Source organism: Pelecanus crispus, chromosome 3 (genome assembly GCF_030463565.1).
Source record: "Pelecanus crispus isolate bPelCri1 chromosome 3, bPelCri1.pri, whole genome shotgun sequence".
In the NCBI taxonomy this organism is placed as follows: Eukaryota; Metazoa; Chordata; class Aves; order Pelecaniformes; family Pelecanidae; genus Pelecanus; species Pelecanus crispus.
The window spans coordinates 47,704,557-47,728,545 of record NC_134645.1 but is presented as its reverse complement, the minus strand read 5'-3'; the positions used below and the strand labels follow the sequence as shown (position 1 = coordinate 47,728,545).

The window sequence follows — 23,989 nt, the reverse complement described above, 5'->3', positions numbered from 1 at the left end:
AGCGTGGGCTATTTTTCAAGGATTAGGAGGACTTAGGTGCTTGGGATTTGTTTTGCTACACATTATTTTGATTAAATGAAAACATTCAGACTTGATTAAATTAGTTTATCTGGTGCTGTTCAAGGTGGTTTTGAGTATCTTGAAAACAAATTAGATGATGTAATTACATGGACAAACTGTATATCAGTGGTTTCCTAGCTGCTTTGTTGATGATTTCATGCCCTATTCTTGTGTTTCTAACCCATAGCTGTGGCAGCTTTATCAGGATTCATGTTGCAAATATTATCCTTTTTCTGTGCATTCCGCCTTTCAGAGACTCCCTGTGGAGACTTCTTGATGCATCTTCTCTGCTTGGCTCATTTTGAACAGTGACACCCACCAAGATGTGCCAGGCCTGGGGGGAATTAAGGCCTTTGAATGCTACAGAAATCAAAACTTGTTATTACTAATTAATTGCCCAAGGATGAGAAGTACACTGAAAATGTTTGTAATTCCTTAAACCTGTCTTTACATTTCTAAAGGATGGATGTTCATTTGTATTAAGAAATCATTAAATTTGTTCAATCATGTGTTGGCTGATCCTTAAGAGACTTGGCTTACAGCAGATCTGAATGAAGAATTTGTTGCCTCTCTTAAGTCCTTTAATACTTTCTTTGTTTTTTTTATAAGATACCCATGTGTGAACTGAAATTTCTTGTCCTCTTGTGCAGACCAATCTCCACATTTTTATCAGGCTCTGAGCAGCTAGAGGATTTCACACTGTAATGGGTATTTTTATTTCCTTTTTCTTTTCAGAGGAAATGGCAATAGCCCAGTGAGAATCAGGCTCCAGTGTGCCCTTTGTCTGAATGCCAGTTGTGAACATATGTGCAAACCCAGCATCTTGTAATGGTCTCTCCCAGCACATGGGTCTGGGTTTTGTCAGTAGTATCTATCCGCTATGCCTCTGGCAGTGTTCAGCCATTCTGTTTAAGTTCTTTAACCTCAATGACAAAACAAAACAAAGCAAAAAACTTTAATCAGAAGTTGAGCTCTTCAAACATACCCTGGCTTTATATCCTGTTTCTATCTTAAGTGGTCCTTTCCCCATGGCTCTTTGGTCTTTCTTAACCTGAGATTCCCAGAGCCTTGTAGAGGAGAAGTAGCCTTTCTTTTCTCTGCCTTTTCGGAGGCTTACCCACCTTCAGCTCACTTTTCTCAATGGTCTGTGTGTAATTCCAGCTCTGGTGAAGTTGTGTGCCTGTGATTTCCAGAACCAGTGTCATAATCAAATGTAGTCCTTTCTCCTGGCCATAAAAACTGAGGAAACATGACAATTCGTGTGTGTGTGTGCTTATTATGCCTATTTAAAATTATCAGATACTTTATTTCAAAATGTTGGGGTTGTTTTTTTTTTAAAGTTCTCATAATATTTGCCATTTGAGATTATCAAGTTTTCAGTTTAGCCTGACAGTCACATCCTACTTGTTTTTACATGGCTGAGCATAACTTACAATTGTGTATTTCAGAACTTTTGGGGGTTTTTATTACAGAATTTTATATTCTTAGAATAGATTTAATGTATTCTCATTTAAAGTTCATTCCTCATACATTAGGCCAAACGTTCAAGAGATGTAAATCAGTATTCTGTATATAAATCACTTGACTGAGTGATTTGCACCACATGATAATGGGGGCAGCTTGGAATTTTTATTTTCTGTTGTATGTAAATACTGAGGATTAAACATTCTTCATTATTTACCTCATGCTAGACTTTTCAGTGGCATTTGTTTGCACTTATTTGCACAAGTTATTTGTGTGAATATCCATAGCAAACAGTTATGAGAAGGTACATGAATAAACTCTTTTATATTGGTATCTTCCTTCCCAGTATTTTTAACACAAACTTTCATTTGCTTGAAAGCAAAGCTTTTTATGTGCCCATTCGCTACTCAGCTACTCAGGAGGAGAAAGCCTGAAAAGCGCCCTGTAATGCAGCGATACCCATGCAACATGGCCTTCGAGACACCAACTGCTTTTATAGGAACAGGAGCTTGGAAGAAAATAGTTTATTTTGGTGGAAATACTGGGTATATTTATATTGTTTAAAAACTGTACTTTGCACGTTACCTTGTTGCCTTGATGCTGGAGAGAGCGGGAAGAAAATCTGTGGGATAGGCTTCTTGCACTCAAGGAATTCCTTAACGAGAATATTTCCGTTTGCCTTTGTTTCACTGTACTTCTTTCAAACACCAAATTGCTGTCCCCTTAACGCTACTTTACGCTACTTCATTGTGTGATGTAACTTGTGCAGGAAAACCACCTTAGCTTTCATCCTTGCTCAGGCAGATCTTTACAAGTACCTAAAATTTTCTGTATGGTGTCACCATTGCAGTAAACCTGCTTGTTTGTGGCTGCTCAGGGAGAGATGGTACCACAGAGAGAGATGTCATGCGTTAATTACTGCTGGGGTCAAAACTCCTTCATTTTGCCCTGAAGTAACAGCCATTCTGTAAGGACATCTTTTATACACTCAGATAAAGTCCCAACAGCATTAGGGCCCGAAAAGTGAGGCCTGTGCTGGTGTGGACAGTCTTCCAAAGTCAACTAGGCCTTTTAGTACAGTGCTACAACTTGAACTACTTTCAGTCAGTTTATAGGAAATGAAAATATGAGATGAGAAAAATATTAAATACATGTTTGCAGAACAGAGTGGAAAAACAATTCGGGCTGTTTATGTATGAACCTATCTGGTGATCAGGCAGCACCATTCTGGACCCTGTCAATACAATGTGAGGGTGCTCTGCGATGAGCTGGGCTGATTGCGCTGCTTCTTTAGCCCTCTTCCTGGGCCAAGCGAATTACGCAGCCGGGTTGGAACTCCTTGGGCTGCTGAATGTCCTACTTTGTCATCTTGTGACGCACAACACACAGGTTCCTTTTCCAATACTGACATTTTATGGTATTAATAATAGCAATAGGCTGCAGTTGTCCAGTGATCACACCACTTGGAATAATAAGCACTAGGTTCCTAACTACCTTATGTTATCTACAGTTTCTCATTTTTATTGTAATTCGCTATAGACTGAGCAATACCAATCCAGCAAAATGTCGTAATTACCGTAAAGTCTAGATTTTTATTTATTTATTTTTACAGTCAAAATCTTATCTTAAAGCTGACAAATGGATACTGTATGCTGTTTCTCAAAAAAATCTTGGCTTTCTGAACAAATTACCTTAGTTTGTCTTGAACAAAAACTTACAGTATTTTTCCTGTTGTTTTTACATCATTTAGTTCTTTAAAATGTTGAAGGCTCAGCTAGATTATGGTTGATTATAAAGTCCTACATCATATATTTAGAAAGTGCTGAACCATGCCTATTACTGTTTGTATCTCTGAGTTAAGAAATATTTTTCATTCAATGTTGACATTTTTCATGTTTCATATGGTAATTTATACTGCTGTAAATGTGCAAGTACTAGCTGGCACAGAAGTAATTACCCTTGTCTTTATATTGGAGTTAAAATATTTTAATACGTTGGAATTTGTCTCTGAAATAATTTGAGTAGAATCTCTCAATTATGGTCTTCATGGGTGGGTATACGAATTAGCTTCTTTTATCTGAGAGATAAATGTTAAGAAAATCTAGATACTCAATAAGACATGGTTTTCCAGAGAACAGCCAAACCTTACAGTGAAAATGGAAAATTTATCCCCAGTACTGTCTACTTTCTGATGAGTTTTTTCCCCAGTTGCCCAGGGAAGTGTAGTTGGCCCAGGATTTGCAGAAATGGGAGGCTGACTAAATAAGAATACCTGTACCAAAGTGTGAATAAGAGGTGCAGCCAGGCACCATATTAATTTAGCATCTTGCTTAATAGCGCAATGAACTGAGATAGCTGGGATTTTTAAGGGAAGAATGTGCTTGCCGTGTTTGTCATGGAGAGAAGATGCGAACCAGGCAGAGGTCACAAAGAGGGGAAGGGAAGTGGTTCTACCACAAGGCAATTAAAAGTGCATGTCAGATGGGTAGTCATTCTTCAGATGTCAGAAGAACAAAAGGCCCCAGCCCTATTCCTTTCCTCCTCGACTTGTGTGTGATATGTGGTCACATAATACTAAAGCTAGTCATTAACAAAATTTTTCTTTCTGTTTTCATTTCAGTTATTTGCCACCTTCCATGCATGAATGGAGGCCAGTGCAGTTCTAGAGATAAATGCCAGTGCCCTCCTAATTACACTGGTAAACTTTGTCAGATCCCTGTGCAGACTGCCAATACTCCAAAACTGTACCATCACCCACAACAGGTGAACAAGGCTGTAGGATCACAAATTATCCACTCTACTCATACTTTACCACTGACGATGTCAGGACAGCAAGGTGTAAAAGGTAACTTTTTTTCTTGATAGATATTTTTTCCTTTGGAATTGATTTTATTAACTAATTTGGGGTATCCAACTGGTAACAACAGTGATCTGTCAATGTAGTTTGAATCTTGACACCAGAACTTGAATCATGAGCTCACCAGAATGACTGGAAAGTATTTTCATCAATGACTGAAATAATAAGAAATAACAGTGCTATTGAAAAGAGTTTATAAGTAAATTTACTTCGCTTTACGGTGGAATTTAATGCAGATTGCAGAGTCAAAGGATAATGCAAGGGGCTTCTTCCAGGAGTGTAGACCTGTTCAAAAAGAGAATAATTGTGGCTGAACAGAGTCCATAAATTGCACTATACCTAGATAGAAAGTTGCAGGTGATTCCATGATTACTAGTGGAGGGAAGAGGCAATGCTTTTTAACATAACAAAATTTAAATCCAATGTAAAGCTAAAAACACAATCCGTGTTTATCTTTATGTTATTGGTAGAGTCCTGTAAGTTAATTTTGTGGTCAACTTTTTAACATAGATAGGCCATGATATGATTCAGTTATATGACCTGGAAAGAATATTCTATTTACCAATTTCATAGGTAAAAACGGTAAGGATTTCCTACTGCTAATGCTGTGAAAGCAGCAGAGGATCAGAAACAAGAAAAGCTGTGATATTAATTAAATTGTGCCCAGTCAAAGAAAGTTCAGTCAGCTTCAGGTTTCCGTTTTCCCTAATACTTTTTTGTGAGGTGACAAGTTTTGATGACCTTGAAGAGGACTGTTGAATTTGTTTCTTGTGTGTCCTATGACTCTAGGTAGCATTTTATCTGGGTGAGATCCCGTCCATGTGGAGGGACCCCTGTGATTCAGTTTCACAACATATGAATTAGTGTGAATTTTGTTTGTTTGTTTGTTTGAATTGCCAGATTGATATCCCCCCCACCCCACCCCCCCACCCCGCGGGTAATTTTACAGTTACCTTACCAAGGTTGCTACCTCTGAATAAAAAGGAAATGATATGAGGGGCTCAGTTGTTGGCAACTAGTTCCTGAATAACTTTTCTAAGAGAGGCCAAACTATTTGTACATTTGTGATAAATATAATCTAGTGTAGTAACTCTGTTTTCAGACAGGGACATAGCTGTGAAGGAAGTGTTGATAGTACCCTTCTGGCAACACAGTATTTTATAAATGCTTTTAAGTATCTGCTTCATCTTTTCAATGGATTTGTTCCCTAATACCTAAACATTTAGCAGAGCAGAAATTTATTTCTGTGACTATTTAATTCCAGATCAAATTATTTTAGATAATACGGTGAACCATAAAAAAAAATTGAGACATAGTTATTTTTCAGATTTAGAGTTGCTGTCTTAAAAGACACAATAGGTTTCTTATTGTTAGAGTCTGACCTCTTGAATATTTTATTTCCTGACCCTCAAGTCCTCATCAGCACCATCAGCAGTCACAATGCTTTTTCTTCCCTTTCCATGCCCAAATGAGGATGTTGGATTGTGGAGAGAGGAATGTTTCATTTCTTTCAAGGAAAGAATAAAATAATTCATCCTGAAATGGCTGGCAGAAATAAAAACTAATCAGCACATCTAGGCAGTAATCCAAGACTTGGAGAGGATTGTGGTGATAATACTGCATGGGAGGAACCAGCCTAAATTTGATGTTTTCAGCATCTGAACATCTTTAGGCGGATTGATAGATTAAAGCAGAGCAATTCAGTGATTTCTTCTGAGGGTTAATATGTTCTTTAGATTTATCAGCTGAAGAAAGTAGTTGAAGGGATCCCTCTTTATGCGTAAAAATGTATGATAGTAAGTTGGGGTGAGTTTTGTTCTTTTCACAGCCAGACTATGCTGTCTTGTCTTGCCCTGCAAAATCAGTCATATAGCCTAAGAAGGGCCTTACTGCTTCTCCTTGTAACACTAAATCTTTTCCTTGTGGGTTTGCCTGTAACAGAACTCATGTAGCATAGATTTTGCTTGAAGGTTGTTTTCTGCTACAGGCAAGAACTGAAAAGCCATTAAAGCCCTGCAGCCATATTTTGCTGACTTCCTACTACTACCTTTTTCCTGATGTTTCTGCCTGCAGTATGTTCAAGATTTTCATAAATGAAACAATGCAGGGCGGAGTGAAAACAAGTTTGTTTCTTTTAAGGAATTCCTATATGAGACCAGTTGAATGCTGAAAATATGACTAGAGAAATGAAAATAATGTGAAAAACCCCAAGTAATTTCTACAAAATAATAAAATTTTAAAGCAGCTAAAATAAATGAAATATGCTTCCTGGGAAGTGGAACTGTGAGGTTGAAATTGGTAAATAAGAACTGAAAATGCCTAATCAAGTTCCAAAGAACAGTCTGGCCTCCTGGAGGCAAGGAGACAATTCAGAAGACTCAACAATCCAGTATGTGTTATAGAGAAAGTATGTAAAATAATATTTGTTGGTTCTTGATGTTTGGAAGGGGTGTTGCATCTAATGGATTGGCTGGCCTCGAGTAGTCTGTGCAGTACTTGCTGATGAGAGACACCCAACCAGACACAGTAAATGCTAACTTTGTTATGCAGCTTACAAACTATAAAACTTTTTACACACCTCTCCTTCCTGCCCCTCCCCAATAATAATTTGAGTTACATGTTTAAAGGGCATTTTGTGTTTCAGTAAAAAGAAGCTGGAGGGTCAGAAACAGTTCTGTGCACATTAGGTTGACTGGAGGGTCTCAATCTATATACCCAGACTTAAAACTACAACTGTGTTTAAAAACAGAAGTATCTGAAAAACATTTCCTCCCTCTTTATCTGCCAAATCCTGAATTCAAAGTTCAGTGAAGGGAGTGGTGATTTTAGATGGTTGAGATGCTGGCAAGTGTTACAGGGGCAAACTCAGGACTTGGCAGGTATATAAAGGTGAAAGGATGAAATCTGAAGCTTTTTCTGTGTTCCAGAGAAAGATGATGGATCTGAAAAAGAAAATAAAACTTACTATATATCCAAAAATAACCCAGTGGAGTTTGAATTCTGGAACTTTGAATGGGATTCTTGTTACGCAGTATGACCACAAATATTAATGTCACACCAGCCAATTTGGACATCCATATTTATGTAGCAGTCTTTACAATGCTATAATGTTGTTCTTTCCTGTGTGAAGGGTTTTCATTTTCTGCTGTGTAAATAAGACTCTATGTATTCTTTCAGCCTTCTCTCTAACCCCCAAATTTGGGCTTTGTTTATATTTTGGTCACTTCAAGGCACTCTCTAAAAATTCTGATGTACAAAAAAGAGATGTCTTAGAGGTGCCTGAGATCTCTTTTTTGACATATTTTATTGTCAAATTTTTTTAATGTGTTTTTCCTTCAATTATTTTAGTGAAGTTCCCTCCTAACATAGTGAATATCCATGTGAAACATCCCCCTGAAGCCTCAGTTCAGATCCATCAAGTTTCAAGAGTTGACAGCACATCAACAGGACAAAAAGCAAAAGTACCTCAGCCAGGACATCCACAGGTCTCTTACCAAGGTCTTCCGTATCAGAAGACCCAGAAAGGACATACTACTTACACAAATCAACAACCCATTCCTCATATGTTTCCTGTTTCAGTTAAAACTCAGCTTGGGCGCTGCTTCCAGGAGACTATTGGGACACAGGTAAGAAATGTTTGCTAAAGCTTTTGAGACAGGTAGCTTTAAAACAGTATCATAAAAGAATGAAAAAATTCTTCACCAATCACAGGGAAAGGATGTGCTTGACACTCTTTTCCAAAAGAAAATTTTTGAGAGTGCACTGTAAAATGTTTTACAAAGTAACATTTTTCTGAACCTACTTCTCCTTCAAGCTAATGTCTTTGTCTTCTGCAGTCTTGGGTCCCTGACATTCTAGTTTCAGTTATTTTAGCCATAATTTCTCCATTTATAAGCTATCTCTCCGAATTAAAAAACATGACTTAAATCCTAGCTCCATCTCTCCTGATTGAACAACTAAGGTTACACCATCTTCCACAGCTTGTATTATCCTTTGGTTTAATGAGTCTTCTTGCACGTCTGTTTCAACTGCCAGTGTTTTTCAAGGAGTTGCAGTTTTCATTGAAATTCCTATTCAACAACTACATATGTTTTACAGTATTGTAGGCTAATGTTTTGAATCTGTTGAAATGTGGCCATTGAACGGGGTAGAAAAATCATGAAAGCCAATTGAGTTTTTGCTAGAGCATTAAAACCTTAGTTCAGTTTAAAATAATATGTTCACATCAGTTTTTACATGACTGTTCAAAATTGCATATCTTTCAGCTCTTGAAAGCACTTTTAATAAGCGACACAGCGTTAATCATTTTTGCATATTTCCATATATCTGTAAATATACAGAGAGAGAAGAAAATCTTAGATGAAGAGATGCAAAAATGTTAGTAAGACCCTGTTATTTATTGCTTATCACCTTGCTGAAATTTAACTTTTCAGAACCATTTTTTTTACACTGAATGCATGCCTCAGGCTGAAATTTTGTGGAATATTTCAGAAAAATCACTCACTTGTTTTGAGGGATGATGTTAAAGAATGAATATGTTGCTTTACTCAGACTAAAAAAATAATTTATGTCTGTTTCAATGAAGATTTGGGTGGTCTATATGCTTTGAAGCAGAAACTTAAATTTATCACAAAGGTCACTCTGCTTTTGGTCCTTCCAGTAACATGCACCCAAAGTTAGCCAATTTTCAAGCATCTAAAAATATATGTATTTCCAAAATATTCCATAAACATTTGTTAGATGTTGGCACCAAAATTCGCCAAAGATTTCACTTGTACAAAGCATGGTCTGCCTTCCCCTCAAAGGGGCAGCACCCATCATCCCTGAAATGCAGGAATGGAGCATAATGTCCTTTACAAGTGTTTCTTCTAGCTGTCAGTGAATGCTGTGATGCCAACCATTAGAAATGACAGCAAGGAAATTTTCTCATGGCTCCCAAGCAGCATGTGCACACACACACAAAAAAAAAAAAGAGGAAGAGACCTCACTCAGGCAGGGGCAAGGAGCTTTGGAGAGGATCAGTGGTGGGAAACAGACAGGAGCAGAAGCAGGGTGAGGGTAACATAGGTGGCAGATCCCACAGTAGTGATAGCAATTAGTCTCTGGAACCTCAAACTGAAATCAGTTCCTTAGTCTCGGTCATCTTCTGCCAGCTCCAAAGAACTGATTTTTTTCCTGTAAAACATTTTTCTCTTTTCCTTTCAGTGGCTGGCTTCTGCAGAGTACTGTAGCATTCCTACTAGTGACATAATTAACTCTAGGTTCAGAAGTCATTTCTGTGGAAGTAAAGATCCCAAAACCTGCTCATGCTAGGCCATCATGTGAGGGTGTTTAAAAGTAATTAATTCAGAAAAATGCTACAGAAGAAGTAAATTTAAACGTCATCATGCCCCAAAAATATTTCTAGAGACCAGAGTTAAGTTTGCATATGGAACAATAAAGGCTAATATTCTTTAATTGTTGAATGCTTGATTTGGGATCCACAGCATTAATTTTTAATGATGAGCTCTTCATGCTTGCCTGCTTCAGGAATATTAAAACCTTGAATTTGTTCTTTGACAAGTGTTGAAGCATATGTTCAAATGAAAGCTCATGGCTTTTACATGACAAAATGAAGCAGGGCCCCTGTCAAACAACCATTTCTCTGTATTTCCCAAGAATGAGAGATCTAACAAACATGGCAATATAATGTGCAATCATAAAATGCTGGAAATGATTATTTATTTAAATTAGTATTAATTAATAATTATTATTTAAAATATTATTTATTATCAATAATTATTATTTTAAAGTATTATTTATTTGTATTTCTATTTGCACTCATATATAGGGGAAGACAAAATTCCTTCCTCAATCTCAGACTCGGCAGTGGGTACTGCATCTTTTATCTCTTACCTCTTGATATATTTCCTGTCTGTTCTTTCTGATGCGTGCATGAATGGGGGATTTCAAATGACGTATCCAAAACTTGCAGTGTCCTGTGCATGCCCCTCATGTTACAGTGCTTTTAAAACTAAAGCTTGCTCATTGCTCACCAGAAGACAGTAACATGCTCCTTTTAAAGGGGGAGAAAAGGGGAAATATGCTTGCATTGCCCTCATGCCTGACTTGGAATCCTACTAAAGGCTCAGTGTCTGATTTTTATAATGTTTTTTTCAGTATTCCCCTGGAAAAATGTGTCTTTGCAGTGCTATCAAGAAAGGGTAGTGCCTCCTAGTTTAGAATAATGCATGTTCTCATTTTTTTACAAATTTCATTGATTCTTTCAGTGTCAGTCTTGAAGAAGAGCATAGTAAGAATTTCAGAGGCCTTTTGTTATTTAATTTAATGGCTCAATTTAGAATTGGAGTTGTACGGTGGCATTTTGTAGAGCATTCATTTAAGACCTTGCCATAAATATAGATTTAAGCGACTCATTCACCTTTCAGATTTGAACCTGAAATGTTAATATATTTTTCCTGCAGTCAGGCAATGCGTATTATTTATTTGTATGTTAAATAGACCTTGAACTGGGAAAGACACTTAATTTTTTTTTTACTCTTTAAATAGATCTATTCTAAAAGAATTTGGTTTTCTGGTTTTTTGATATTTGCGTTGCTAAATATGGGGTTCTCTTTATTTGTTCAGACGAACTGCTAAATTGAACTTTATTGGTAGCAATGTGTAACAAGTCTTTTCTGGAGTTTATGCTGGATAATTTTGATATCCATGCTTTTTTCAACAATCATCAGTGTTTATACATTTTTTTGCAGGGTGGATTGTATATTTGGCTTCAGAAATGTTTTATTAAATATCCTGGGATCAGAGGTGACTTTACTGTCTGTAGAGCAGATTGATGGAAGGATATGTGTGTGGCCTCTTCTAGGCAAATCAACCAAGTTAATAAAGACTTTGCTGAACTTGCTTTTGGTCCAGGCTAAAAGCACAGGATAAAAACAGTATCAGAATCTCTACTGTGGTTTTGTGTGTGTGTAACCTCTACCATTCTGTTTCTCTCCATCTCTTCTTGTTCTTCCTTGAATTTCAGCTGGTCTTCACTTACAGGTTGTCTGATTTTAATGCTTTGGTTTTTTCACAACCTTGTTTTTCAACACACAAATTGTTTTTTAACACGTTAGCAACTGGAGCCACCCTGAACTGAAGCTTGGAGGGCATTATGGTACAGATAGTTGAAGAATCTGGTTGTATTCTCAGGCCTCCGATCGCTCCTAATTAACAACACAGAAATTCTTCTAGACCTCCTGTTCACTTCGTTGTTTATGGTATCATAAGTGACTATAACCAAAGACAGCAACCATGAGAAAACAGTACCAAAAGATGTGTGGAAAGATGTCAGTGTGCAAGCTTAGAAGGACAGGAGGAAAGAGAGAGGGCCTAGAGGAATGAAATTTCCTAGTTTAATTGAAATAGATAAATGAAGATGTATGTTTTCATAAATACATATACACATGCATGTATGTGTTGCTTAATTGTGACTGTTTTCTGAAGTGCCCTCAGCATTGGGAAATAAAGTGGAAAGAGCAACTACAAAAGTAGTATTAATATTTCAATTTTTAAAAAGTAATATAGGAAGCAAATAGTGTTCTGGATGGTTCTCTCTATTGAGAGAATTGACTACTCAAGTCAGTTCACTTTTCTTGGCTGCCTTTCTTTTCTGTGAGTGGAACGCTTAGCAATTATTTCTCCTCTGGGAGATGTTAACGATGATTGCTCCAGGATAGCTTACCATGTTACATGATTGCTTACTATGATATGTCACATACAAAAGTTGTGGTTCATCAAATGCTTTCCTAGTACCAAAAAGATTTTTGCAGGGTATATCATAAACTAGCAGTTAAGCTGCAGGCAAGAAACTTATTGTTATCGTAAAAATATAGGAAACAAACCTTTACCTAAACTTGCACTTTTTCATCTCGAAAATGATGTTGGAAAATAGAGACGTGAAGTTGGGAAACATACAACGGAAGCAGTAGGACAAAAATCCTACTTAAGATGGAGAACAGTAGATTTGTGGAGAGCACTGTATGTTATGGTGCCTTCAAAAGCTGGAGACTGGACTTGGTGTCCTGCAAGGTCCTTTACAGCTGTGTAGTCCTGTGCTTCTGAAATCCAAGGAGTTGGTCATCTTAGACCACTGATTCTCTAAGTCTTATTAAAAACCAAGCAAATAAGGAGGATTCTGTTTCTCTTCTTTAAATCCTCCTCTTCAGCTGCTTTTCATTTTAATTCTAATAAAAATGCCTTTATTATGACACAGAATATGTTGTTATTTCCCAAAATACTTGCTACAGTGTCAGTGGTGCACCTAGTAAAGATTGTGTTGGTAATCTCAAGTCCTGTTAATTTTGCATATGATTACTTTGCATTTAGATCAAGAAAAGAATGCAGATGCCTACTATCTGTCAAAATTCATATAAAGAGAATTAAGCACCGCTTTTTTTCCCCCCTTAAGATCATTTTGAAGTGTCTACTAAGTAGATTTGAAGTGTCTGCTAAGTATATTCATGTGTTTTCCTATGGTTACTGCATTTCAGTATTTTGGCTAAAAAAGTCTTTTTTCTCAAAATTGATTTGGTCTCTTTTTTTGCTTAACTGTAAAGAGGGAGTCATTTTTTTGCAAAGCAGCCAGCAATTGGAGAGGCTGGTATTTCCAAATTTCTCTAAAGCAGGCTCGCTCTGACTAGATTCACAAGTAATGCTGTCTCTTCAGCAGATATTTTTGAGTATCAGTTTTACTGAAGGAGACTTCTGGTGAGCTCAGCATCTATAATTAAAAAAAAAAAAATTAAAAAGAGTTGTTATTCTAAAGAGACAGATATTGAAGTTGCTTACCTGGCTGAAGGCAACATACACCAAAATGTCCAGAAGAGAGGCTGGCTAAGACGTCATGTCTGCCCATGCTTGTCCATTCCTCCTGTGCTGGTGTAACTGCTGAGAGGAGCTGGACTGCTCTCTGAAATGATCACTGAAAGAATTTAAAAAATACCGCTTCTGATCCCCCCTTTTTGTTGGGGTGTTTTAAATGCAGGTCAGTTCCAGGTTGCAGTGTCTGGGGGATGTGTTCCACTCCTCGCTTGTCAGTTGTTTGCTGAATGATGCTTTGTGCTTTCCCTGCAAAGTACTTTGAAAGCGTTGCAGAAAAGATCCGTGCTTGTTACAGCTCTGTTGAGAAGGATGCCTGAATTAGAGTTGTTCTGGTATTGTGAAGTGAAATTTGGTGTATTATAATAATACTTTGGAAAATCATATTAAAGAAAAACACAATATACCTATAGCAGACAATAGAAGCATATTTTGATAGATTTTTTTAAATAAATTAAGCTAAATAACATTAATTGTGAATGTGAGTAAAGACTTTATTGAAAATTATAAGGGCTGTCCATTTTTCAGTGTGATCAAAATGCTCACATATGCATTCAAATGTGTTTCAAATGTTGCTTAGTTCTCATAAATAACAAGTATGTCTGATAAACAGATGTTAGTTGTGATCAGTGTCTTTAGTGGGATAAATTTCTATGGAAATAGTTTATTTAATACTGTGTTTCAGTAATGTCTTTTACAGGAAACATTTGTTTTGGTTTGAGCAACACCCTTCTCTGCTGTCAGACTTGGTAGAATATAAATAAGCCAAGGGATAGGTGGCAGCTGGAAAAGGTCAGAAATTGTCAACGTCATATCATGATAAAGATTCTGACTGCAAATCATGAAGCATTTACTTAACTTGATGCACACAAGGACAGACACTGATCATGTACTTAACTTTCAGAATATACATGGAGTTTTAAGGAACTGGGCTTAGATCACTGATGAGTTTTTCACGATGGGAAATATTAAACAAAGGCATCAAAGTTTTTGAGTTAGAAATCAGAGCAGCAAATGCTGTTGATGCCTCTTAATGCAGAACCTAACGTATTGATACTACTGTATGCAATATGATCATAGTGTACGTAGTCTAGAGGCAATGACAGCAGTAATGTGCCAGTTGAACGCATTCATTTAACTGTATAAATATCCCTGTTGCACTTCAGATTTAAGAAAACATTTCCTATTGAGGTAAATTTCAGGTATTTTCAATTTTTGACAACTGTACGAAATGAACTTCCCTATTTATATTCTTTAGGCAGGGAAAGTGATACAAGTAAAATTCTGTGCTTCGTACTGGTACTTTTTCTCTTAGAGTACTTTCAAAACCTTTTTCCTTTAGAATAGTCTTAAAAATACCATCTCATAAAATAAAATAACTGTCTGGAATTCCTTGAAGCTCATGGTTTGGCTTCTGAAGTTTTTAAACAAATAGACTGTCAGAAATCAGTGTGGATTCATTTCCAGGATTAATGCTTCATTCACAATAGATTCTTTGCAAGATCAATACTCTGAAATATCAGAAGATTAAAGATGTATCGGATACCAAAAACACCAAACATTGTTTTAATTACTCAATAGAAGAAAGCTGGATAATTTTTACTTGCCTATGAAGAATGTTCTGCTTAAGCCAAAACAAATTCTTTACCAGTTTTTTTAGAAAGTCTGGAAGTATTTAAGTTTCTCTCCTCTGCTTATGAGACAATGCCTGTTAGTGACCCAGTGCTACATGGGATAATACTCTTCATTTGTAACAACCTGTCATTCAGCTGGTCAGTAAGCTAATTAAGTGTGTTTGTTAATTGTTTCAGTAATACGGTTTATTAAGTTTGAGGTTTCTTACTGTGTTTGTCACGCCTATAGGAAAAAAAGGAAGCAATAATCCAAGGTCTGTGCCTGTTGAATAGTTTACAGAAAGTTAAACAGTGTATCCATTCACTTCTGCTATTGTGGTATGTGAAATGCAGTCTTTTGAGCTGAATCCCAGAGTCATTAGCTATTAACTCAGGCAAAGCACCTATCGATTACAATCATAGTTAATCATGTGACACTCCTTTATTTATGCCTGTATTGTGTTTTTAACTAACAGCTCATGACAGGGATTTGCAGATAGATCACGCAGGAGCGGGAGTCCCAGGAAACATTGTGGTCCCTGGGCCAGAATCCTCTGTGGTTGCCCTGAAACTAATTGCCAGACCGGGTTCTCTACCTCACTTTACAAGGAGCTGAATAAATTCCTTCTACTGCCTTAGCAGAGAGATTTCGAGGATATAAGCCTTCCTTTTCCCTGGCATTGGGAAGCACATGAAACCCTGGTGGCAGTGCACAACTCAAGTACTGTTAGCGCTCCAACACTGTGGAGATGGGACAGAGGCTGGAGTCTGGACAGAGGAACAAAGAGGTGATGTGGCTTAGGGTGGCCTTTGTGCACCAGCACAGGGTCAGCCAGAATTTCAGTCTACCAGTGGGAATATTCAGTACTTCCTTCAGTTATATAAAATATTGGCATAGAAGCCCAGGCACACATGGGGAAAAATATGTGGATTCGAAACAATACTTTCAGTGTCTGTGAGTGCTTTACCCAGGAAGAACTTTGTTTTATAGCAGTACCATGTGTGCCTCATACTGCTGCTACTGCTGAGCCTCTTTCATCACAGTTGAGCTCTTTTATACCAATCCTTCATGACTTCTTTGCCTTCTGAACCAGTAAGAATTATCTCTAAATCATAAGCTTGTGACAGATGTATCATTCATGAAAATCTGCTCTCTGTCTATGAGGAGTTTTCCAGAAGCCCTCAGGAATATAGGCTAGATTAGTTTAAAATGTGTGTGGATGATGGATAGAGAAGTGTAAGCCTAAGCTCAGGGAATGGCATCATCTTCATGTATAGAGCAAGCTCTGTGCTTGTGTTTAGCTTCCCTGCTTATTTTAGGCTCATACTTATGTGTTGGAGTTGTGTTGAGTGGTGAGACAAACTAAAAATAGTTATGGATTCCCCCAAGTGACTTTTCCAGTCAGTTGTAACTCGGAGACGGGAACAGACTGTCTGAAGAACTAATGAGTTCTTCTCAGTAGTAGGAAGTGGGTAAGACCTTTGAAGTGGATAAAAATTACCTAAAAGTTTTTGAGACTTGTGGAAACAGAGCTTCGGTTCATTGATGCTTAGGGTTTGTGAAAGGGAGGAGCATCTTAAGAAATTGTAGCTGGCTAGGAAACAGTTTGTGCAGTGCCATGGGTGTTGAAAGTATCTGAACCACTATTAGATGTACCAGAGAAATCAGGGTTTATTAGCCATAGAAGAACTCTCTGTTTCTGCTTGGCTTAGGACGTTACAGAGCAGTCATTTTTTCTGATGCATAGCTCCAAAATTACACAGATCTCACACCACTAGGAGCCCCATGTGGCAGTTGTTTTTTCTCGCTGGCCAGTTTCTACAATGATCTGGATGTTAACCAAATTATCATTGATTCTTCAAGCTTTAATTCACCATAGAGGCAGTGGGAGCAACAGCTTTAATCATTGCCAGTGTTACTGACAGGACTACAAACCACAGTTGCCAGATGACTCAGACTTTGGCATCCTTATTTTTGCTCATGGTTTTTATATGGAAATTTGAAAAAGTTATGACCACAGAGATCATGATTTTCAGTAGAGTGCAAATGCTGTTGCACCACACCTAAACTATAAGTGGGCTTTAGTCCATCTTTCTCCTCCTTTTTTTTTATTTTTTCTTTGTTGTTTTATATGCTTTTAATTTACTACTGTTAAATGACACCTTTTCTATTCTGGGGAAAAAGAGAAAAAAAAAAGGGCCAGTTCATGATGGCATATTAGTTCTCATGTCAGTGGAGTCTTGCCTCAACACACGCAAGCTGCTGGGATGTGTTCTTGAGGCTTGTGACCTCGCAGAGGAACACTCAGTGTTAGGTAATGTGCCTTGCTGCCCAAACGTTCCATTTCTGAGATCATAAGGGGAGGTGCAGCACCAGCCTTGATTCCTCTCACTTCTTTTCGGAGAGATGAGTTGTAAAACTGAGGCACAAGACGGGGAGAAGAGTCGAGTGCAAATTGGTTTAGCTGACTCTCACTAACAGCCACAGTATATGACTTTAGTAAGTGGCTTCTCTTTCTTTGAAGAAGCAGTAACAGCTCTAGAAAAGGAGTTGAGCAGCTGTAATTATAAACTAAAGCTGAGTAGCTGTGATTATAAAGTAAAATGGTCCTTCCTAGAGCATGCACACCTGGGATGTGGGTTGAGAAACCAGCGTTGTGTAAAGATGTTGACATGAATTCTCTAAGGTTTTAGGGCAGCCACTTGGAGGAGACATTATGAGTACTCTCCAGTTGAAGGATTTTTGAGCTTCTGGGAACTGCAGCAAGATCTGTATATCATCTAGCTAGAGACAGTTGAAAGAGCTAGTTCCAGTTTTGAAAATAGCCAGGCTGCTGCAGCAGAGAGAGTTGTGCAGAATTCCCTGTTCGTACATCTTGACAGCCTTTGTGAAGTGCCAGGCCAAGAGTTGCCTCTGGAAACAGCAGGCTCTGATCAGGAATGGTCAGTCTCCTGCTAATCCTGCCAGTGCCCAAGCCAGGGGGAGCACAAGACAGCCTGAAAGACATGTGTTCACATAGTGTAAGCCTGGGTCTGCATCTGAAAGATGGGACTTGCTTTGATGCTTTACTGTTTTAACACAGTCAAACACCATCCAGGCCAGGACTGTTTCTCACCCCTTGGAACATGCGAAAATTTGTCACAAGACCCTCTGCAGATGGTAGTGTGAACCTAAAGTTACACAATAATGATGAGCCAGCTACCTTGAGCTGAAAGCTAAGTGGCAGTGAGCATTTGGGTCAGAGGCTTATGTGCTGTCAGGAAGGGAAGTTAGATCAGGGAAGGCTCTATTCACTGCATACTGAGCATTCACAATTCAGCACATTTTAACTGTTTGCTGCAGTGCCTCTTTATATCAGCATTTGCTTTGAAAGTGTTACTAAGTGCACCTGTTGTGCACTTCCATTTTATACCTAATTGATGGGTTTAGGTGTATTTTTGTCTGCATCTCAGAAATACATTTAAGCTTTCTTTACCATGCAAAATGGAAGCAAATTGCAGAAGTCGAGAACATAACTAAGTAGTTTGTAATATTCTGAAAATTAGCAGTATTATTATTAATAAAAAGCATAATAAGAACATTCTTGGTCAGAAAAAAAATGAATATTGACCTCAGAAATTATTGCAAGATTAATTTAAGTTATTTGCATGGGGAAAGGCACCTGTTTAGAATAACAGGCATCACTAACTTCAGTTTCAGTCATGTTATCTCTGTTACCCTCTTTAGTGTCTGGGCAGCAGAATCTGTCATTATAATTTGGCAGTTTTCAGTAATAAGTGGTCATAAACATTAAACATAAGTTGGCAGAAAGTTGAGGTTCTTTAATAGGGAATAACATTACAGAAATCACAGTCATACTTTTTGTCTTTCTTTAAGAGAGTAATTAGAAAGGTGTTTGAGATAATTTATACAGCTTTTGAAAAAGTGGACGAGCACATTTTTATAAAGAAAAATGCAGGGAATAAGTGGAAGTGGCAAGTTACTACCTTGGAAATATACTCACTCATTCCTATGACATACTGTTCTCTTCTGTTTCTTTCACTTTCTTTTCAAGTTGACACAGGGGAAGACAATAATGTCACATAATTTGCTCATGCCTGTGTAGAAAGCCATTGCAATGCACGGGCACTGGTTAAGTTCAGCAAAGAGCTCCAGTGGATCTTCAGTGTCTCAGCAAGAGGTTGACCCGATGACTGAAAAAGAACGTTGTGCTAGAAGTGAGCATCATATAGTATCATTAACCAGAGTATTCTTTACCTGACTATTCCAGTGTGGCAAAGCACTTCCTGGCCTTTCCAAGCAAGAAGACTGCTGTGGAACCGTGGGTACTTCCTGGGGTTTTAACAAATGCCAGAAATGTCCCAAGAAGCCATGTAAGTGCTATTTATTTGTTATTCTGTGGATCAGTTTATGGCTTTTTTTTTTTCCCCCCTCAAGTAGTATTTTTCCTTTTTTGAAAAAAAAAAGAAGGAACCTAGTAGAAAGAATATGCTATGGTTTGATTAGGGACAGGTTGCAGAAACTGTAATTCTCCTGCGTGCCAGCAGAGTTACAATATGCAGGCACTCAGCACAGCTGGCAAAGTTAATGTTGTTGGGTTTTTTCCTCCTTTAAGTCAGTGATGCACTGTTGCATTTTCTCAGTGCAGGAAAGATAATGACACTGAATCATCTTGCTTCTTCCAGCTGGATTTATTTTTTTAAAAGTTTGCACAGAAATGTTAAATTATAGAGGCGCCAGTTACTGCTTGGAGAGAATGCAGTGACCTCTTGGGACTGCAGATGAACTTTTGAGTTTGAAGCCAAAGTTTTCCAGGCTCTAAATTATCAGTTAAATATTTTTTTCCTCTGTTCTTGAAATATCTTCCTCAACAATTAAGCAATGACAAAGACTTTCTTCGCTATTTTGTTATGATTTGACATCATATCATAATGAGAGAGAAATTTCAAATTATTTACATGATAGGTGAAGCTAGTCTTAAACTTTTTGTGAATGACATTATTGTTGCACAGGAATAGTAATACTTCTCTGTCATGCCATATTTTCATCACTAAATGAAAGATGAGAAAAATAATGCAATCTCTGTTTTGCAGATGGAGTTAACCTGCATTTAGTGGGCCAAAAACAGTGCAAAGAGTTGCAGTCATTCTTACCTAGGTCTTCTAGGCCCCTTTTATTTGTACAGATAGCAACGCTGGAAACATGTTCAGTCTTTGATTTTCTTTTTTTTTTGGAAGCATGTTTTTGTCTGCAAGTCTTAATGTGGACATAAATAAAATTCCAAAAGAAAATCTACTGTTACTCCTACTTCTCCAACTCCTCCTTCCACAGGAGAGTCTGATATAGATTTATACTGACTCAGTCTGATCTGCTAGTTTATGAAGCATTTAAATTTTGTGTTTTGGGGTGTGTTTATCTTCTGATTTGCTTCCAAAAGAGAGCCTCCTGGGTGTCTTTGAAGTCCATAGTTAATAAAAGACTCAGGTATCTAAACTTTTATTCCTGTAGCATGTAAATACAGTTTCTAAGAGACACACACATTCTGTATTGGTGTATGGATTGTGAAATGTGTCATGATTTTGTAGCTTTCTCTAAAGAAGTAGCAATTTAACTACAGCTGAAATTTTTTGTTCGTCAGAAGCATGGGGGTGTGCAGAATGTTGCTTAGTGGATATAGGTGTGTACCATGGGAAAATCACAAAAGCCTGAAACGTGCTTCAACCAAAAACTGGTTGGAACTACTAATACAAATTTTTGGTGCCTGGTTCAAGGGGAAGCCCATGTGCTAGTTCGTTGTAGCTCAGGTAAAACACTGGTCTCCTCAGCCTGGAATCCACAATAGCGTGTTGATCAGGCAGCTGCTTAATGCCAGCATGCTCGGCATCATGTTAGGAGCAAGCAAACAGGGAAACACTGGGACAAACCACGTCCGAAATCCTGGTCCCCAGATGCTTCGTAAGAAGTGCCTGAGTTCACCCTAAAACCTCTCCTGAAGGGAAGTCCACCACCCTTTTTTCAAAGCACTGAGTAAGAATAATTTTTTTGAAATGCTAATTAGATGAGCACTGTCCTTTATAATAAAAGCTTAATGGGCTAGCACACTTGCTCAAGATGGGGCAATTCAGAGGTCCTTTATCTGCCAGAATAATTTCTAATCTACATTTTATACCTATGAGGAGATGCCCTAACCCGTAAAATGTAGAAAGAATTCTTGGAACAGGACTGGGAACCCAGGCTCTTTCCCAGTGTCCTTAATTACTTATGGTATGAGTCATGCTCACTCCTGCTTTCTGGCTCAATCTGGAGTTGTTTTTTTGAATGTAACTATACGATTTCAAGAGGAGCCAGAGAATGTTGCCACTTGGAATAATCCTGTCCTTGTGATTAAAGCATTCCTGGAAAGTAAGGGGTTTTTTTGTGTCTCCTAGACATAATGCGATACATGTCTCATCTTTCTAGTTGGGAGCTCTCACTGTTACAGCGGTGTTTTAAGAAGGGAGGAGGAGATGGGTACACTGCCTGTTTTCTCGAGATTAAAATACAGTGTCATCTACCACTACATTACATCAAGAGTATGATTTGGTAGGTGTATGCTTCAAAGAATATTCGCTGAATCTGTCAGGACGCTTTGGTAGAGGGATATGTAATTTCTTAGTCTAGATTTGATTTAGGAATGAGTTAAGCATGATGCTATTCAATCATGCCATGACTTATGGCAATTCTGCATGAGTACAAATGGTGACTTCAGATTTCTGAGAACTTAAGGTGATAAATTTGGAGTTTAAGTGATCTTGCAGCATGAGTTTAAGTGATCTTACAGCATCTTAGAGTTTTATAGATGTTCAGTTTGAACTTAGGCACACAACTTGTTTTGGATATAGGCCTAAGTGTCCTTTGGGCGTAGGTGTCAAATCAAGCCTCATGTCAGTATCAAAGTGTTATGCTTCTGAAGAGCAAACAAAGATAAATGTAAATTTATGATAAGATTTAATGAAAGTCTGAAGTGCCTGCTTAAGGATTTGTATTTCATCAAGTTTGGGTTGGGTGTGGGTTTTTTTTTTTTTAACAATAATGAGAAAATTTCAGTGGCAAAAAAAGTATGCATGTATATATTTATATATATGTGTATATGATATTGGATGGAAAACCTTGGGAGTCAAGTAAATTATTAGTAAGTTATCAGTTAAGTGGTGTCCATGGTAGTGTCTCAGCAAGCAAAGTTAGTCCCGTATTAGTCCCGTGTCCAGAACATTTTGACCTGTTCTGATACCTCACTGAATTGGTATTACCCTCTTATTGTAGACGTTTTGAAAGCAAATGGACTTCCTTTTGCTTTTATAGTTTTATGCTTCATAAACTTCATTTAAGATTGACCTGTTTTTATAATAATACATGATCAGGTTGCATTTAATGTGATCTTCTGCAAAACCCACTTCAGCAAAATATTTAAGCATATACTTCAGTCTCAGTAGCAGGCACTTTTCTTCCCTGTTTAGTCAACTCTTAAGGATGTATTTAAGTTTGCAGGTGTCTTGTTTCCATGGACTTAAATAGGGCTTTGTCACTTTGTAAAGATGTACTTGCATATTTTGGGTAATAGCCACTGCTCAGTCAGGGCTTCTGTCTTGTTGCAAAGTCAAGTGCCTTGGCCTGAGACAGCTCCCATGTCTCTAAGTTTACGGGTTATGCAGTATTACTGAAAAATAAAAGAAGAAATTTTGGAACAGATCTCCATTTTTGAGGGCTTCTGCAGAAGACAACTTTTAAGACAAAGTGCATTTCTGTGTTACATGGGGAATGTTATGATTGTTCAGGCTTTTTGCTAACAGTTAATAATTACAAACAGGTTGTCTAAGTGAGTAAAGGGTAAGTAATGTAGGACTCCATCCAGCTCCCACATGGATCACTAGCCATCACTGAATAAGTTCCTTACTCTACTGCAACCTGCTTGCGTTGCTGCTTTTTGTAGAAGGAAGAAAACAGCTGCTAGTAAGCCGCTATTTCCTGTTCAGTGTGGGAGTAGGAGGACGAGGAGGGAGGGAGAGGTTAAAATCTCTGACCTCACTCCACCACTGCACTTTCTAGAGCAGCTGAATCACCCTGGAAGGGAAAATGGGTTGCAGCACTGGAAAAGGCCTGGCATAGTTTATGGGCTGGTCTCCATCTACAACTGGAAGAGCTTTGCTCTTCCTCTGTTTTCCTCTGCCAGGCTGTACTGTAGGGTACCATTCTTGCCCACAAAAAGTTAGAGACTCTCTTGATTTTAGTGGGAATTGAATCAGGTCTGAAATGGCAAACACGGATAAGGTAGGACATAATCAGTGCAGTTATGAATCTGACTCTGCCAACATGAGCATTAGGAGTTTCACTGACATTTTTGAGGACCAGGAATAGGCTAATGCATTGCGCTTTTGAAAATCTTACTTTAAATTTCATCTGGTTTTAATATTAACATTGTGAAGAGATTGGCACTGCCTTGAAAATAATAGCTGCCACTTTTTTGGTGAGAGATGAAATTTTCAAATTTTAGTTTGTGTTAAAATGGTTGTAGTCAGTATAAAGATGGACAAGTATGTGTTCAAAACTGTAAGAACATTGTTTCTGTATTTTGACCTGTACGTTTTTGTGTTTAACCATTTTATCACTTTAAGCAATCTGTAAGGAGAATCTTAATGTTCTAATTAAGCAATTATTTAAAATAATTCACAGCAATTTGAAATAAAACTATCTCACTCCAAAAGCAGCTATTCAAGAACATCACTTAAATTTTTCCAAAGAATAAGAAAAGCTTTAGAACTAATGAAAATAATTGGGTTTTTTTTCTTTTTTTTACACCCTTATAGTCAACCATTTACCAGTTTTAAAAGAAGCTGCAGGGATAAATGTGCAATTCAGGCATTATATGTGAAGCGAAGCCAATTGAAAACATTATTTCACTCAGTTGTTCTGTCTTATTTGACAGTTTATATACAGTAAAGATGGAAAGTAACGTGTTTGAAATTTTTTTTTTGGCCTGCTGAACATTTAGAACACTTTTAAAGGAAAACAAAAGATCTGACCAAATGTAAGGTATCTCTGTTGTAGCATTCAAATTATGAAAAAACTCTCTTGACTCTTATTAAAGGCACTTAT

The 23,989-nt window shown here is 37.6% G+C and overlaps 1 protein-coding gene across 1 annotated transcript in view; it reads left to right on the top strand.

Annotated features, from left to right (window-relative positions):
• Nucleotides 1-23,989, top strand: part of LTBP1 (latent transforming growth factor beta binding protein 1) — a 204,995-nt gene that overhangs the window by 87,700 nt on the left and 93,306 nt on the right. The window contains exons 6-8 of the mRNA XM_075708573.1: nt 4,145-4,369; nt 7,730-8,007; nt 19,128-19,230. Of these exons, the coding sequence (XP_075564688.1) occupies nt 4,145-4,369; nt 7,730-8,007; nt 19,128-19,230 (606 nt within the window). The remainder of the gene's footprint in view (nt 1-4,144; nt 4,370-7,729; nt 8,008-19,127; nt 19,231-23,989) is intronic.